The sequence below is a fragment of the Schistocerca nitens genome, chromosome 6 (assembly GCF_023898315.1).
Source record: "Schistocerca nitens isolate TAMUIC-IGC-003100 chromosome 6, iqSchNite1.1, whole genome shotgun sequence".
In the NCBI taxonomy this organism is placed as follows: domain Eukaryota; kingdom Metazoa; phylum Arthropoda; class Insecta; order Orthoptera; family Acrididae; genus Schistocerca; species Schistocerca nitens.
Window position 1 is genome coordinate 477,255,376 of NC_064619.1, and position 18,314 is coordinate 477,273,689.

General features: G+C 42.0%; 1 protein-coding gene across 1 annotated transcript in view; it reads left to right on the plus strand.

The window, feature by feature from the left end:
* Positions 1-17,678, plus strand: part of LOC126263416 (uncharacterized) — a 53,302-nt gene extending 35,624 nt beyond the window's left edge. The window contains exon 4 of the mRNA XM_049960509.1: positions 16,851-17,678. Coding sequence (XP_049816466.1) covers positions 16,851-17,043 — 193 coding nt within the window. The 3' untranslated portion in view covers positions 17,044-17,678. The remainder of the gene's footprint in view (positions 1-16,850) is intronic.
* The last annotated feature ends 636 nt before the right edge of the window (positions 17,679-18,314 follow it).

The following is an 18,314-nucleotide window of genomic DNA, read 5'->3' on the forward strand; positions in this document are numbered from 1 at the left end:
TGTCCATCCACACATATACAGACACAAGCAGACATCTCACAAGCAGACATATTTAAAGACAAAGAGTTTGGGCAGAGATGTCAGTCGAGGCGGAAGTGAAGAGGCAAAGATGATGTTGAATGACAGGTGAGGTATGAGTGGCGGCAACTTGAAATTAGCGGAGATTGAGGCCTGGTGGGTAACGGGAAGAGAGGATATATTGAAGAGCAAGTTCCCATCTCCAGAGTTCGGGTAGGTTGGTTTTGGTGGGAAGTATGCAGATAACCCGGACGGTGTAACACTGTGCCAAGATGTGCTGGCCGTGCACCAAGGCATGTTTAGCCACAGGGTGATCCTCATTACCAACAAACACTGTCTGCCTGTGTCCATTCATGCGAATGGACAGTTTGTTGCTGGTCATTCCCACATAGAATGCATCACAGTGTAGGCAGGTCAGTTGGTAAATCACGTGGGTGCTTTCACATGTGGCTCTGCCTTTGATCGTGTACACCTTCCGGGTTACAGGACTGGAGTAGGTGGTGGTGGGAGGGTGCATGGGACAGGTTTTACACCGGGGGCGGTTACAAGGATAGGGGCCAGAGGGTAGGGAAGGTGGTTTGGGGATTTCATAGGGATGAACTAATAGGTTACGAAGGTTAGGTGGATGGCGGAAAGACACTCTTGGTGGAGTGGGGAGGATTTCATGAAGGATGGATCTCATTTCAGGGCAAGATTTGAGGAAGTCGTATCCCTGCTGGAGAGCCACATTCAGAGTCTGGTCCAGTCTTGGAAAGTATCCTGTCACAAGTGGGGCACTTTTGTGGTTCTTCTGTGGGGGGGATTCTGGGTTCGAGGGGATGAGGAGGTGGCTCTGGTTATTTGCTTCTGTACCAGGTCGGGAGGGTAGTTGCGAGATGCGAAAGCTGTTGTAAGGTTGTGGGTGTAACGGTTCAGGGATTCCGGACTGGAGCAGATTCGTTTGCCACGAAGACCTAGGCTGTAGGGAAGGGACCGTTTGATGTGGAATGGGTGGCAGCTGTCATAATGGAGGTACTGTTGCTTGTTGGTGGGTTTGATGTGGACGGACGTGTGAAGCTGGCCATTGGACAGGTGGAGGTCAACATCAAGGAAAGTGGCATGGGATTTGGAGTAGGACCAGGTGAATCTGATGGAACCAAAGGAGTTGATGTTGGAGAGGAAATTCTGGAGTTCTTCTTCACTGTGAGTCCAGATCATGAAGATGTCATCAGTACATCTGTACCAAACTTTGGGTTGGCGGGCCTGGGTAACCAAGAAGGCTTCCTCTAAGCGACCCATGAACAGGTTGGCATACGAGGGGGCCATCCTGGTACCCATGGCTGTTCCCTTTAATTGTTGGTATGTCTGGCCTTCAAAAGTGAAGAAGTTGTGGGTCGGGATGAAGCTGGCTAAGGTGATGAGGAAAGAGGTTTTAGGTAGGGTGGCAGGTGATCGGCGTGAAAGGAAATGCTCCATCGCAGCGAGGCCCTGGACGTGCGGAATATTTGTGTGTGTGTGTGTGTGTATATATATATATATATATATATATATATATATATATATATATATATATGTATATATATAAACAAAGATGATGTGACTTACCGAACGAAAGCGCTGGCAGGTTGATAGACACACAAACATACACACAAAATTCAAGCTTTCGCAACAAACTGTTGCCTCATCAGGAAAGAGGGAAAGACGAAAGGATGTGGGTTTTAAGGGAGAGGGTAAGGAGTCATTCCAATCCCGGGAGCGGAAAGACTTAGCTTGGGGGGAAAAAGGACGGGTATACACTCGCGCGCACACACACACATATCCATCCACACATATACAGACACAAGCAGACATATTTAAAGATGTCATCAATACATCTGGTCTTTAAATATGTCTGCTTGTGTCTGTATATGTGTGTGTGTGTGTGTGTGTGTGTGTGTGTGTGCGCGCGCGCGAGTGTATACCCGTCCTTTTTTCCCCCAAGGTAAGTCTTTCCGCTCCCGGGATTGGAATGACTCCTTACCCTCTCCCTTAAAACCCACATCCTTTCGTCTTTCCCTCTTTCCTGATGAGGCAACAGTTTGTTGCGAAAGCTTGAATTTTGTGTGTATGTTTGTGTGTCTATCGACCTGCCAGCGCTTTCGTTCGGTAAGTCACATCATCTTTGTTTTTAGATATATTTTTCCCACGTGGAATGTTTCCCTCTATTATATTCATATCATTAATTTGAATCCAAGAATTATGTTTGTTATTGTCACTGTTGCATTTCGAAATCTTTTCTGTCGTCTTACTTTCTCTTTCTGTTTTTGCCAGTAGTTTCGCTTTGTATTCACCTTCTCCTTTTTACCGTAATCTGCTATACAATTTTATCCCGCCGATATATACTCAATAATACGTAACACACTTCCAAACCATAACTTTTTTTTTTGCCGCTTTCTAGTTTCATTTTCATTTCAGCCTCATGTTACACTTTCCACCTTCTAATACCATGTCACCCTCACAACCCCCCCACAACAACACCATTAAGTTTTATTTACATTCCCTCCGCAAACATGCCTTCGCCCTAGCTAGATTACGCTCCCATATTCTATTTTCTCAGGCTTGTCTGACATTTGGCATTACCCCCAAAGGTCTCACACTTAAAGTTCCCATCTCTGGCTGCAACCCTTCTTGCCATCAGTCCCTATACCAGTTCCAAACTGAACAATCCATTGCCCTCACCCACCTAATCCTTCACCTACACATCAACTCAGCCAATGAACACTCCCGTCAACTCCTATCCTTAATAAAAGTCCTTAATCTCTCCTCTCCCACATCCACACCGGCTGTTCAGAGCATCCTCCTACAGGCCAACCGCAAATTAGAACAGCATACCACCCTCCACCTCAAAAAACTATCCAATCTCCTGGTTTCCCACCTCCGGAAAGGCAACTTACTCACCCTTCACAACCTTTCCAGCAAACCTCAACCTCCTCTCATCGCACACAAACCCAGTCTCTCCCATCTACTCAATCTCCCACTTCCAGCTCCACTCCCTCCAAAACCTCAAAATTCCTATCAACTCAATCTGGAACCACAACACCCTAATTCAGTAGTTAACCTTTCCTCCAAACCTCTCTCCCAATCCGAAACCTCTGTCCTATCCAAAGGCCTCACCTTCAGCCCCACTCCCAGATTCAACCAAACAGCCCTCGTCAAAGATTTACTGTCCTACACTCGTACTCTCTGCTGGCTATTCACCCGAGATTTATTTAGTCATAAAATATGCCTGGAGAAATTGAAGAATCACATCACATACCTCTTTGGGGAGGAGATGTATCGCAGCATGAAAAGGATTGACAAGCTGTGTCATCGGAGAATTTGTCTATTGAGTTCTTTTGTTTTTCTTATGAAGTACCAAGAAGAACATGTGGTACTGAATTTTGCTAAGGTCAAGCATCACATCGACTCAGCGGTGGCCAGAAGAATCAAGAAATGTGCCACCCTAGCTTTGGTACGAGAGAGAGCTCACTTCACGCGGTGGCGCTTGGACGCTACCAACAAAGAACTCCTACAGTTACATCTACAACTGGCCAACCGGTTCAACCCCTGGACGTGGGATTGGGTTGATGGTGTCACATGGGCCGCAGCAGACTCAACCCAGAGGGAGTCAGCCGAACGACAGGCATCCAAGTTTGAACGTATATCGGAGAAACAACCTTCTGATGGCAGCAGAAAGACCATCATCAATCTCACTAACAAGGAACTGGATGATGACGCTATTTCGGTTTTTATAAAGGGATTGAATTTCGCTCCAACTCCTAAAGATGTACCCATTGCTGACATCATTAGCACAGTGGAACAAACAGCTGCTCGACTTCCACCTGAAGCTGCTGAAGAAGTTCGTTGCGAAACCTGCAGAGCTCTAACCAAAACAAAACTGATGAAACCGAACATTACCTACAGGGAGAGTGCCACCATACGGGAGCTAAGAGAAGATCTAGACATAGTAATATTATCTGCAGACAAGGGCAACACAACAGTGATCCTATCCCGACAGGATTGTGCTGAGAAGATGCGGGGCCTACTAGGTGACAGTGCATACCGCAAGATTGACACCAATCCTATCAAGAGGGTCGGGAGGAAGACTCTGATGCTTCTCAAGGATTCCGGCTACTACGAGCAGACAGAAGGAGTAGCCACGGGGAGTCCATTCTCACCTGTTGTCGCAAATATGTACGTGGAACATATCGAGGCGGAAGCTCTTGAATCAGCACATCAGAAACCCATCTGTTTTTTTAGATATGTGGATGATACCATTGTTATCTGGCCACATGGAAGAGATAAAGTGGCAGACTTCCTCACACATTTCAACTCCAGACACGAGAATATTAAGTTCACCATGGAGATCGAAACAGATGGGATGCTCCCTTTTCTAGATGTTTTGATTAGAAGACAAGCTGACAGCACTTTGGGCCACAGCGTGTATAGTAAGAAGATGCATACCGGTTTGTACCTACATGCGGATAGCTGCGACCACCCGGCACAAAAGAATGGTGTGCTCAAAACTTTGTACACAGAGCTCACACCATCTCCGACAGGGACAGTCTCCAACAAGAATTGGACCATCTGAAGACCATGTTTCGGAGGAACAGTTACAAGGAAGGGCAAATTCGGAAGGCTCTACATCCCACGCCTGCAGCACCGGCGGAAACTGAGGATGAACCTCATGAGGCGGCGGCCTTGGCTATTATTCCATTTTGTGGGGCCTTATCTGGAAAAATTGGACGCATTTTACGTAAACCCCAAGTGAAAACCATCTTCCATCCTCCAAGCAAAACCAAGAGCCTTCTTGGTAGTGTCAAGGACAGCCTTGGTTTACGTAAATCGGGAAAACAGCCCAGTAAGTAGCAATCGCTGAGCATTCCCTGCCACCGTTGGATAAACAGCTGCCAGCAGCAAGTCGTATACTCTTAGCTCACTTATTTGTTACACAGTTTAATTCTTAATTTCTTTGTATGTTTTTGGGTACTTGCATTGTTTAATTCATAAATTTTGGGCATATTATAGTTTTTGAGAGCTGTAGCATCGCATTTTAGTACCTGAATAGTGTAAATTCGCGTAGTCGTCTGTCTTCTGTTTTTGTTTTGAACGGCCAGTGTCGGTTGGTCACAGCCAGTGTGCTCCCTGCTGCCGTTTGATAAGCAGCTGCCAGCAGGAAGTCGTATACTCCTAGCTCACTTATTTGTTACATAGTTTAATTCTTAATTTCTTTGCATGTTTTTGGGTACTTGCATTGTTTAATTCACAAATTTCGGGCGTATTACAGTATTTGAGAATTGTAGCATCGCGTTTTAGTACCTGAATAGTGTAAAATCGCGTAATCTCCTTCTGCCGCCGAGCAGTGTGTCAGCAGTGCACAAGTAGCAACATTACTGCATTCACTAGGCAATTTTGTATTTTAATAACCGTTTAAATTTTGTGTCGAATTGTTTGTGCTCTCTGTAGATTACTTCAGACGTTCTTTGCACTACAGTATTTAGCATGGATAGGGACTGCAACTGCTGTGTTAGGATGTGGGCTGAGTTGTCATCCCTTCGCTCCCAGCTTCAGGCAGTGTTGGCTTCAGTCACACAGCTTGAGGCTGTTGCCAATGGGCATCACTGTGGGGTCCCGATGAGGGTTTGTTGGGGATGGCCAGCTCATCCCATCCATCGTCTGATCGGAACACGGCTGTGGCTGCCCGGGATACTGCCCACATTGAGGCTGCCCTCACCCGTGGTAGAGTGGGAGGTCGTCTCGAGGTGTGGCAGGGGGCGAAAGACATTCCGGAGGGCTGAATGGAAGGCTTTTCCAGTTTGTCTGACGAACCAGTTTCAGGTTCTGTCTCTGGCTTATACTGATCTTCGGCTGGACGTGGCTGCTTGTCCTGTTCCAGAGGTTGCTCCTCAGTCTGCAAGATCTGGGCGGTCGCAGAAGGTGGGCTTACTGGTAGTTGGGAGCTCCAACGTCAGGCATGTAATGGGGCCCCTTAGGGATATGGCAGCAAGAGAAGGGAAGAAAACCAATGTGCACTCTGTGTGCACACCAGGGGGAGTCATTCCAGATGTGAAAAGGGTCCTTCTGGATGCCATGAAGGGTACAGGGTGCACCCATCTGCAGGTGGTCGCTCATGTCGGCACCAATGATGTGTGTCGCTATAGATCGGAGGAAATCCTCTCTGGCTTCCGGCGGCTATCTGATTTGGTGAAGACTGCCAGTCTCGCTAGCGGGATGAAAGCAGAGCTCACCATCTTTAGCATCGTCGACAGGACTGACTGCGGACCTTTGGTACAGAGCCGAGTGGAGGGTCTGAATCAGAGGCTGAGACGGTTCTGCGACCGTGTGGGCTGCAGATTCCTCGACTTGCGCCATAGGGTGGTGGGGTTTCGGGTTCTGCTGGATAGGTCAGGAGTCGACTACACACAGCAGGCAGCTACACGGGTAGCAGGGGTTGTGTGGCATGGACTGGGCAGTTTTTTAGGTTAGATGGCCTCGGGCAAGTACAGGACGGGCAACAGCCTCAAAGGGTGCGGGGCAAAGTCAGGACATGCGGGGACCAAGCAGCAATTGGTATTGTAATTGTAAACTGTCGAAGCAGCATTGGTAAAGTACCGGAACTTCAAGCGCTGATAGAAAGCACTGAAACTGAAATCGTTATAGGTACAGAAAGCTGGCTGAAGCCAGAGATAAATTCTGCCGAAATTTTTACAAAGGCACAGACGGTGTTTAGAAAGGATAGATTGCATGCAACCGGTGGTGGCGTGTTTGTCACTGTTAGTAGTAGTTTATCCTGTAGTGAAATAGAAGTGGATACTGCCTGTGAATTATTATGGGTGGAGGTTATACTCAACAACTGAGCTAGGTTAATAATTGGCTCCTTTTACCGACCTCCTGACTCAGCAGAACAACTGAGAGAAAATCTGGAATACATTTCACATATATTTCCTCAGCATGTTATAGTCTTAGGTGGAGATTTCAATTTACCAGATATGGGACACTCAGATGTTTAGGACAGTTGATAGGGACAGAGCATCGAGTGACATTATACTGAGTGCACTATCCGAAAATTACCTTGAGCAATTAAACAGAGAACCGACTTGTGGAGATAATATCTTGGACCTACTGATAACAGACAGACTCGAACTTTTTGACTCTGTAAGCGCAGAACAGGGAATCAGTGATCATAAGGCCGTTGCAGCATCCCTGAATATGGAAGTAAATAGGAATATAAAAAAAGGGAAGAAGGTTTATCTGTTTAGCAAGAATAATAAAAGGCAGATTTCAGACTACCTAACAGATCAAAACGAAAATTTCTGTTCCGACACTGACAATGTTGAGTGTTTATGGAAAAATTTCAAGGCAATCGTAAAATGCGTTTTAGACGGGTACGTGCCGAATAAAACTGTGAGGGACGGGAAAAACCCACCGTGGTTCAACAACAAAGTTAGGAAACTACTGCGAAAGCAAAGAGAGCTTCACTGCAAGTTTAAATGCAGCCAAAACCTCTCAGATAAACAGAAGCTAAACGATGTCAAAGTTAGTGTATGGAGGGCTATGCATGAAGTGTTCAGTGAATTCGAAAGTAAAATTCTATGTATTGACTTGACAGAAAATCCTAGGAAGTTCTGGTCTTACGTTAAATCAGTAAGTGGCTCGAAACAGCATATCCAGACACTCTGGAATGATGATGCCCTTGAAACAGAGGATGACATGCATAAAGCTGAAATACTAAACACTTTTTTCCAAAGCTGTTTCACAGAGGAAGACCGCACTGCAGTTCCTTCTCTAAATCCTCGCACAAACGAAAAAATGGCCGACATCAAAATAAGTGTCCAAGGAATAGAAAAGCAACTGAAAGCACTCAACAGAGGGAAGTCCACTGGACCTGATGGGATACCAATTCGATTCTACACAGAATACACGAAAGAACTTGCCCCCTTCTAACAGCCGTGTACTGCAAGTCTCTAGAGGAACAGAAGGTTCCAAATGATTGGAAAAGAGCACAGGTAGTCCCAGTCTTCAAGAAGGGTCATCGAGCAGATGCGCAAAACTATAGACCTATATCTCTGACATCAATCTTTTGTAGAATTTTAGAACATGTTTTTTGCTCGCGTATCATTATCATTTCTGGAAACCCAGAATCTACTCTGTAGGAATCAACATTGATTCCGGAAACAATGATCTTGTGAGACCCGACTCACTTTATTTGTTCATGAGACCCAGAAAATATTAGATACAGGCTCCCAGGTAAATGCCATTTTCCTTGACTTCCGGAAGGCGTTCGATACAGTTTCGCTCTGTCACCTGATAAACAAAGTAAGAGCCTACGGAATATCAAACCGGCTGTGTGGCTGGATTGAAGAGTTTCCCCCTTTTCCCTTCCCTTTCCACTTTACACAATATGTATCACAGCTGTGGATTCCACATGGTGTCAATTCTTTTGGACATGTCCAAAAGAAGAACCACACACAGTCATGTAAATGAATATGACTCCTTACACTTGAAATCTGTTATTTTTCCATGTTGTTGTTGTAGTCTTCAGTCCTGAGACTGGTTTGATGCACCTCTCCATGCTACTCTATCCTGTGCAAGCTTCTTCATCTCCCAGTACCTACTGCAACCTACATCCATCTGAATCTGCTTAGTGTATTGATCTCTTGGTCTCCCTCTACGATTTTTACCCTCCACGCTGCCCTCCAATGCTAAATTTGTGATCCCTTGATGACTCAAAACATGTCCTACCAACCGATCCCTTGTTCTAATCAAGTTGTGCCACAAACTTCTCTTCTCCCCAATCCTATTCAATACCTCCTCATTAGTTATGTGATCTACCCACGTTATCTTCAGCATTCTTCTGTAGCACCACATTTCGAAAGCTTCTATTCTCTTCTTGTCCAAATTAGTTATCGTCCATGTTTCACTTCCATACATGGCTACACTCCATACAAATACTTTCAGAAACGACTTCCTGACACTTAAATCTATACTCGATGTTAACAAATTTCTCTTCTTCAGAAACGATTTCCTTGCCATTGCCAGTCTACATTTTATATCCTCTCTACTTCGACCATCATCAGTTATTTTACTCCCTAAATAGCAAAACTCCTTTACTACTTTAAGTGTCTCATTTCCTAATCTAATTGCCTCAGCATCACCCGATTTAATTTGACTACATTCCATTATCCTTGTTTTGCTTTTGTTGATGTTCATCTTATATTCTCCTTTCAAGACATTGTTCATTCCGTTCAACTGCTCTTCCAAGTCCTTTGCTGTCTCTGACAGAATCACAATGTCATCGGCGAACCTCAAAGTTTTTACTTCTTCTCCATGAATTTTAATACCTACTCCGAATTTTTCTTTTGTTTCCTTTACTGCTTGCTCAATATACAGATTGAATAATATCGGGGACAGGCTACAACCCTGTCTCACTCCTTTCCCAAACACTGTTTCTCTTTCATGCCCCTCGACTCTTATAACTGCCATCTGGTTTCTGTACAAATTGTAAATAGCCTTTCGCTCCCTGTATTTTACCCCTGCCACCTTCAGAATTTGAAAGAGTGTATTCCAGTCAACATTGTCAAAAGCTTTCTCTAAGTCTACAAATGCTAGAAACGTAGGTTTGCCTTTTCTTAATCTTTCTTCTAAGATAAGTCGTAAGGTTAGTATTGCGTCACATGTTCTCACATTTCTACGGAATCCAAACTGACCTTCCCCGAGGTCCGCTTCTACTAGTTTTTCCATTCGTCTGTAAAGAATTCGCGTTAGTATTTTGCAGCTGTGACTTATTAAACTGATAGTTCGGTAATTTTCACATCTGTCAACACCTGCTTTCTTTGGGATTGGAATTATTATATTCTTCTTGAAGTCTGAGGGTATTTCGCCTGTCTCATACATCTTGCTCACCAGATGGTAGAGTTTTGTCATGACTGGCTCTCCCAAGGCCGTCAGTAGTTCTAATGGAATGTTGTCTATTCCTGGGGCCTTGTTTCGACTCAGGTCTTTCAGTGCTCTGTCAAACTCTTCACGCAGTATCTTATCTCCCATTTCGTCTTCATCTACATCCTCTTCCATTTCCATAATATTGTCCTCAAGTACATCACCCTTGTATAAACCCTCTATATACTCCTTCCACCTTTCTGCCTTCCCTTCTTTGCTTAGAACTGGGTTGCCATCTGAGCTCTTGATATTCATACAAGTGGTTCTCTTCTCTCCAAAGGTCTCTTTAATTTTTCTGTAGGCAGTATCTATCTTACCCCTAGTGAGACAAGCCTCTACATCCTTACATTTGTCCTCTAGCCATCCCTGCTTAGCCATTTTGCACTTCCTGTCGATCTCATTTTTGAGACGTTTGTATTCCTTTTTGCCTGCTTCATTTACTGCATTTTTATATTTTCTCCTTTCATCAATTAAATTCAATATTTCTTCTGTTACCGAAGGATTTCTACTAGCCCTCGTCTTTTTACCTACTTGATTGTCTGCTGCCTTCACTACTTCATCCCTCAGAGCTACCCATTCTTCTTCTACTGTATTTCTTTCCCCCATTCCTGTCAATTGTTCCCTTATGCTCTCCCTGAAACTCTCTACAACCTCTGGTTTAGTCAGTTTATCCAGGTCCCATCTCCTTAAATTCCCACCTTTTTGCAGTTTCTTCAGTTTCAATCTGCAGTTCATAACCAATATATTGTGGTCAGAATCCACATCTGCCCCTGGAAATGTCTTATAATTGAAAACCTGGTTCCTAAATCTCTGTCTTACCATTATATAATCTATCTGATACCTTTTAGTATCTCCAGGATTCTTCCAGGTATACAACCTTCTTTTATGATTCTTGAACCAAGTGTTAGCTATGATTAAGTTATGCTCTGTGCAAAATTCTACAAGGCGGCTTCCTCTTTCATTTCTTCCCCCCAATCCATATTCACCTACTATGTTTCCTTCTCTCCCTTTTCCTACTGACGAATTCCAGTCACCCATTACTATTAAATTTTCGTCTCCCTTCACTACCTAAATAATTTCTTTTATCTCGTCATACATTTCATCAATTTCTTCATCATCTGCGGAGCTAGTTGGCATATAGACTTGTACTACTGTAGTAGGCATGGGCTTTGTGTCTATCTTGACCACAATAATGCGTTCACTATGCTGTTTGTAGTAGCTTACCCGCACTCCTATTTTTTTATTCATTATTAAACCTACTCCTGCATTACCCCTATTTGATTTTGTATTTATAACCCCAGTATTCACCTGACCAAAAGCCTTGTTCCTCCTGCCACCGAACTTCACTAATTCCCACTATATCTAAATTTAACCTATCCATTTCCCTTTTTAAATTTTCTAACCTACCTGCCCGATTAAGGGATCTGACATTCCACGCTCCGATCCGTAGAACGCCAGTTTTCTTCCTCCTGATAACGACGTCCTCTTGAGTAGTCCCCGCCCTGAGATCCGAATGGGGGACTATTTTACCTCCGGAATATTTTACCCAAGAGGACGCCATCATCATTTAATCTTACAGTAAAGCTGCATGTCCTCGGGAAAAATTACGGCTGTAGTTTCCCCTTGCTTTCAGCCGTTCGCAGTACCAGCACAGCAAGGCCGTTTTGGTTAATGTTACATGGCCAGATCAGTCAATCATCCAGACTGTTGCCCCTGCAACTACTGAAAAGGCTGCTGCCCCTCTTCAGGAACCACATGTTTGTCTGGCCTCTCAACAGATACCCCTCCGTTGTGGTTGCACCTACGGTACAGCCATCTGTATCGCTGAGGCACGCAAGCCTCCCCACCAACGGCAAGGTCCATGGTTCATGGGGGGGTATTTTTTCATATAACACTTAATACACTCAAGACTTTTCTTTTTTATAATGTTTTCTCATGGTGTCAGTGCAGACGGGAGAGGATGAGCCATGTGGGTACATCTCCTGCCAAAGTTCTTGTTGCGGGGAAGCTTTTATCCTCCAGTTACTCTACCTTTACATGTGTATGTCAAATGCTTATATAGCTGATTCTCTGCTTATTATTCTCTCTAAGTCATTTCTTGTGCCAGCACCACAAGTGTTGACACAACTCTGTACTGCTTTCCTTGCAAAATTGCACTGTTGGCTTGTTGATTGTGAGGATAAAGGGGCTAATAAACACTGTTTGGCCACTTACAAACCCTAATCATCTTCATCTTTGCTTCATTAATGATCATTAACTTAGTCAGCATCGTTTTGTCTTCATAAACAAGTTGGAATCCACAAAGAAAAAATTCAGTATATGTTAGTACAATATAAATAAAAACAGTGACCACAGCTACCAAAGATTCATGGATGAATACAGAACAATGTCATATCTTTTGAGCAGTGAATTGTTGGGAAAAGAATAGTATTGTAGTCATGTACATATAGTAATTACTGGTATTTCCCAACAAAAGTTAGGTTTGCAGATTGTGGAAACTAGTAAAGAGAAGAGCAACATGGTAGAACACAAATGCAATGATACATCAACTATGGACTTTTTGTTATAAAATTTGTATGTTGTCAGACAATTCTATAAATTTTAGAATGAGGCACTCAAAATGTAATAGTATAATAATAAGGCAAGGTACTGCCTCAAACATCCCAAAAACTTTTAGTCTTGTTCATTCTGGTTACAAAACAGGTAGAAACTATTAATTGTAGGATAATAGGAAAGAAATGGGTTCATCACCACAGCTGTGGAAGTTCTTCTCATTTTGTGAAACCACATTTCTCTTTGTTGTTCTTTGTAATATTGGATTTACTTTTTAATTTATGTAAAGCTGAATTGCCCTTGATAATCAGTTGGACAATTTTCATTTTTACTAATTACCTTTAATAGTTTGAATAACCTCCACACAAAGTATCTATTAAACCATGGTCACTAAAACTTTAATTATTACTGTTATTCATAACATCAGCTTTTATGATGTGGTTTTATATAACACAGCATTAATGGTATAACAATGAAAATATCAATTTTTGACAGTATAATGTAATAGGATCGATAAAAAATCTACACATCAAGTGGCGGCAGGAGAACATGTACAAAAAAGGTTTTGTATATGCAAGCTTTTGGAGCCAGTGGCTCCTTCTGGAAGAAATGTTGAAGGGGAAGGAAGAGGGGTGAAGGAAAAGGACTGTAGAGGTTTTAAAAAAAAGGTAGAGTTTGGGAAAGTCGTCTAGAATCTTATTTGGTGCAGTCCTCAGCAGTGTCTTTCCTTCTCATCCCATCCGGTGAGTTTCTCTTGCCCTGGGGTTCTATGTGACTTTTCTGAATTGTACATCTTTTTCTAAACCACTCCAGTCCCTTTCCTTAAGCCATCTTCCTTCCCCATCAACCCTTCTTCGGGAAGGAGAAGCCACTGGCTCCAAAAGCTTGCATATGCAAAAACTTTTTTTGTATATGTGTTCTCCAGCCACTGCTTGGTGAACAGATTTTTTTTATCTATCCAATTACATTATAAAGTTATTGGTAGTAACAGAAATATTAATATTCACAGATTTAAAAAAAATACTTCTATTGATACTATTCATTTTTAACATTTATGAATATCTCTTGCCATCTTATTTGTCTGCAACTAAGATTAAATTCCTATTTCTACAGTTACACAACATCATAAAAATTTCAAGCTAATGTGTTGCAGGTTTTCGCATACATTTATTCATTCCGTGCCTAACTGCCATTCCCATTACACTTATTACAGTCGCTCTTTTTCTTCAACTGCTGCTGAACCATTGTCAGTTGTCATGTCTACCTGCTGACTCTTGGCTCCGTGCAATATGTGTCTTATTATGCTACTTTTGGACCATCTAAATGTGCCATTTGTCTTGGCTCATTTAGAAGAGTTTCAGTGAGTGTTTAAAGACTTGCAATGTTCCACTTTTAAATGTTCAAATTTTAGTGTGGTCAGATTAGAGTTGGCTATCTTCTTTCCCTGTGAACTTCAGTACCTGAAATTAAATTACATTCTGACCGTGCTGATGCAGTCTAAACAAACTTCTTTCCAATGCAGTTGTGTTTGAGCTGGTATCAGATAAGCTTCAATAACATTTCAAGTTCCTATAAATGAACAAGTAGTATTTATTCTGTCACCAGTTCCATGTATTGCATCCCAGAATATAAGAGGCAGTCAAATGAAAATCAGACAGATGAAAAAAATTAAGTAAACTGTTTATTATTTTGAAAATAATCACCATAACTGTTAATATAAGTGCATACAGTAAGGAATGCGGCACTTTTTTGCTGAAAGTAGATTGGTTTTACTCAAGACTTCAATAAACCATATTATTCTCCATTCTTTTGGCTACAAAACTTTATTGTTCAACATAATCTTCATTCAAAGTGACAGCCTTAGGCCACCTTACTTGGGAAGTCCTGTATGCTCGCATGGTACCACTCTACAGTTTGACGTTGGAGTCAGTGGACGAGTGTGTCCACACTACCAGCAGGGATGTCCAGTTGGGCATCAAGGTGTTTGACTGTGATCCATCTGTCACCTTGAATGTGTGTCTGCACATTCTAACATTGCAGGAATCACAGCTGTGTGCCGCCGCTGACACGTTGGAGATTGGACATGTTTGTGCAACCTTGTTGTGATGCTGAGACACCTCATCCAATGACTCACTGTGCTTTTGCTCACTGCCAGATCTCTGTAGACATTTTGCTGTTGCCTATGAATATCTGCAATGCTTTGGTTTTTTGCCAAAGAAACTCAGTGAGAGCTCTCTGTTTGGAACACACCTCCATTACAGATGTCATTTTGAAGGCTATGTATAGTATTGCCAGCTATCAGAACTTCATGAAACTATAGGGGTTGAAGTGGGAATATTCCCAGATGTCCCACATCTTCCACTCCCCACCCCAACCAAAACTGGCTGAGATAAAAAATGTGTTGCATTACTTACTGAACACTTCCCATATATTTCTCTCACTGTGAGACAAGTGGTCGATGCCTTCAAGTAAAAATGTTGGTGGTTTCCAGAATGAGATTTTCACCCTGCAGCGGAGTGTGCGCTGATATGAAACTTCCTGGCAGATTAAAACTGTGTGCCGGACCGAGACTCGAACTTAGGACCTTTGCCTTTTGTGGGCAAGTGCTCTACCAACTGAGCTACCCAAGCACGACTCGCGCCCCATCCTCACAGCTTTACTTCTGCCAGTACCTCGTCTCCTACCTTCCAAACTTTGCAGAAGTTCTCCTGCGAACTTTGCCTGCGAAAGGCAAAGATCCCGAGTTCGAGTCTCGGTCCGGCACACAGTTTTAATCTGCTAGGAAGTTTCATATCAGCGCACACTCCGCTGCAGGGTGAAAATCTCATTCTGGAAACATCCCCCAGGCTGTGGCTAAGCCATGTCTCCGCAATATCCTTTCTTTCAGGAGTGCTAGTTCTGTAAGGTTCGCAGGAGAGCTTCTGCAAAGTTTGGAAGGTAGGAGACGAGGTACTGGCAGAAGTAAAGCTTTGAGGACGGGGCGTGAGTCGTGCTTGGGTAGCTCAGTTGGTAGAGCACTTGCCCACGAAAGGCAAAGGTCCCGAGTTCGAGTCTCGGTCCGGCACACAGTTTTAATCTGCCAGGAAGTTTCATGTTGGTGGTTGCCTACAAAACCATGATTGTATCCAGACATCAGCTCTTTTGACAACAATGAATGTCTTGCTTCAGCACTCTGAAAACATGGAAATTTGCTGGGAAGACATCAGAACTGTATGGAGGATGTAGAAGGGCTTCCCAGCAGATCTTCTGCTGCATATTCAAGACATCCTGCCAGCAGAATACCCTCGTACATGTTGCCAAGGTTGTTTCGAGTAAGCTGCAGAAGTAGTCTAGGAAGCCCTTACATATCCTCCATAGAGCCCTGATCTTTCCCTATACAATTTACATATTTTTCAAGCCCTTAAGACAGATATACATGGCCTTCCATTAGCTTCAGATGAAGAGGTACATGTCCAGGTACAACCAAACTTCCATAGGCACCTTCATTTTTCCATGAAGACATTGACCATCTTATCTCACAGTGTCGTAACAGTTAGGGCAATTACTTTTGAAATTATGAACAGTTTACTTTCTTAGGGCAATTACTTTTGAAATTATGAACAGTTTACCTTCTTTTTTCCATCTGTCCATTTTCATTTGGTTGCCCCTTGTATAATAACTTCTTGTGTTACAACATTACACAACGTGGAACATTACTTGTATGAATATCTTTTCCTAACATTACTATGAAGAACAGAATTCTTTTGTTGTTCCCTGATGTCCTGGTGCAGTGTGCTACTTCAAACTCTGCTATGCAAAACAGATAAATAAAAGCCTCCAAAAAGTGAGACGCAAATTGCTGACCTCCCTCTGTAAAATTCTTCCTCAAATCATGTATTAGTTACACTTGCTTCACTCCATAATATAGAAGACAGTTACATATGTAGCAGTGTATTCAGATCACAAAAACATCGTTTTACTGATGTCAACACTGTGTTTTGCTAGGCTACAAAAATTTTGCTCTCATAAAACTTCTAATTGAAAGAGCATCTACGCCAAACATTATGTAAACTTAAACTGAATGCATTACAGGTCAAATCAAAAGCTTGGAGGGGACACTTTAATGAAAACTTTAAGATGAATCACTTGTGATAAAGTTCTAAAACATGGCTCATGCCTGCTTACACCTGATACTTGTCAGACATGTTTATTGCACACTTGATGAAATAATAAAATAGTATATAGTTTCAGTTTAGATATGTCTTTCTGTTTGTTATTGAAAATAATTTCTTATTATAATTTTCCATTTTCACAGAAAACTTTATTATTATTAATACTTATACTAAAATTTTGTTTCTTTAATCTAGCGGACTAGATGTTGCGGCCTTGCTTCGGACATTTGGTGCTAGTGATGTCGCTGCAGGGGCTAGCACTTTTGTCGTGGCCTATGCTGTTCATAAAGTTTTTGCTCCTGTGAGAATTGGCATAACACTAACAGCAGCTCCTTTCATTGTTCGCTATTTGAGGAGGATAGGTGTTCTTAAAGTTAAAACTGGGTGAACTAACTATTTCTATAAATGTTTAACATTCCTTTGCCACTTGCACTGAGAGAGGTTGACTGACAAATTACTAAATGAAGATTTTTTTTGTGTTTGTGTCTCTTTGTGATTTTTACAGATATGCAAAATAATTAAAATGGGTATGATATTGTAGTGTCTGTCAATAAATGCAGTAATATATACAGTAAAATGATCATTCCAAAGTGTGATCCTTGATATTGGTAGTTAGTTTCCTTTTTCTGACTTTAATGTGTTTGTAGAAAGATGTTTGCTGTAATAATTTGATGTTACAGTATTTTCAGACATATCATTAAAATTCATATTGAACTAGTTTATACTCTTTTGAATGTTGAAAAGTGTGCTGAATTGGAAGAAACACATGTAACTAAGTTTTTCATGTACACTGCAGCACAAAAGTATGTAATCATCAGTGCATTCTTGCCTTTGTGATATTTGTAGTGCATCTTGATCAATACTAATACTGTGGTGCTGTCAGTTCTTTTACCAAGACTATTCTTAGTTAGTATTGAATATGTAACTTGATACAAAGAAAACGCTTCATATGTTACTGCCACATTGGTTGCATTAGTTTGTTCATATAAAATTAATTGGAAATAGAGTATTTTTGCACATTAATATTCTGGTGTATTTGTTTTCCCCTTCCTTTGCTTCCATTTCAAATTAAAGCAGCAGCTGTTATCAAGCCACTTTACAAAAGTGAGATAAGAATAGTAATGGATTGCTTACCTACCTCATTTTTATCAACAACTTTTAAAAAGAATTCAAGACATATGCGAGAGAATTTGTAATTATTTGGGAAAAGATAATATATTAGGGAATAATGAAAAGAGTAAATACAACAACTCATTCTACAGCACTGTATAGTGAGGTGATCCCCAATTATGATATACCTATGTGGAGGTGAGAGGCAAGGAAGGTGGAGGGGGGGGGTCACACATTCTTAATAAGCTCTGAAAAAAAGACCTTGTCCAAAAGGTTAACAACATTTTTCAGTTTTATTAATATGCTAATTGAGACAGCTGAAGAAAGTAAGTAAACTGTACATTATTTTAAAAGTAATTGCCATAACTATTAACACATTTATCCCACTGTGAGGCAACACAGCCATTACCTTTATGGAAAAAAAGTTTTCAGTTGCCTTCAGAACTATGATTGTACCCAGGTGTGCACCTCTTCATCTGAAGCAGATATCTCTCTCTCTGTCTCTCTTTGTCTCTCTCTTTAAAGGCTTTAAAAATTTGGAAATCACAT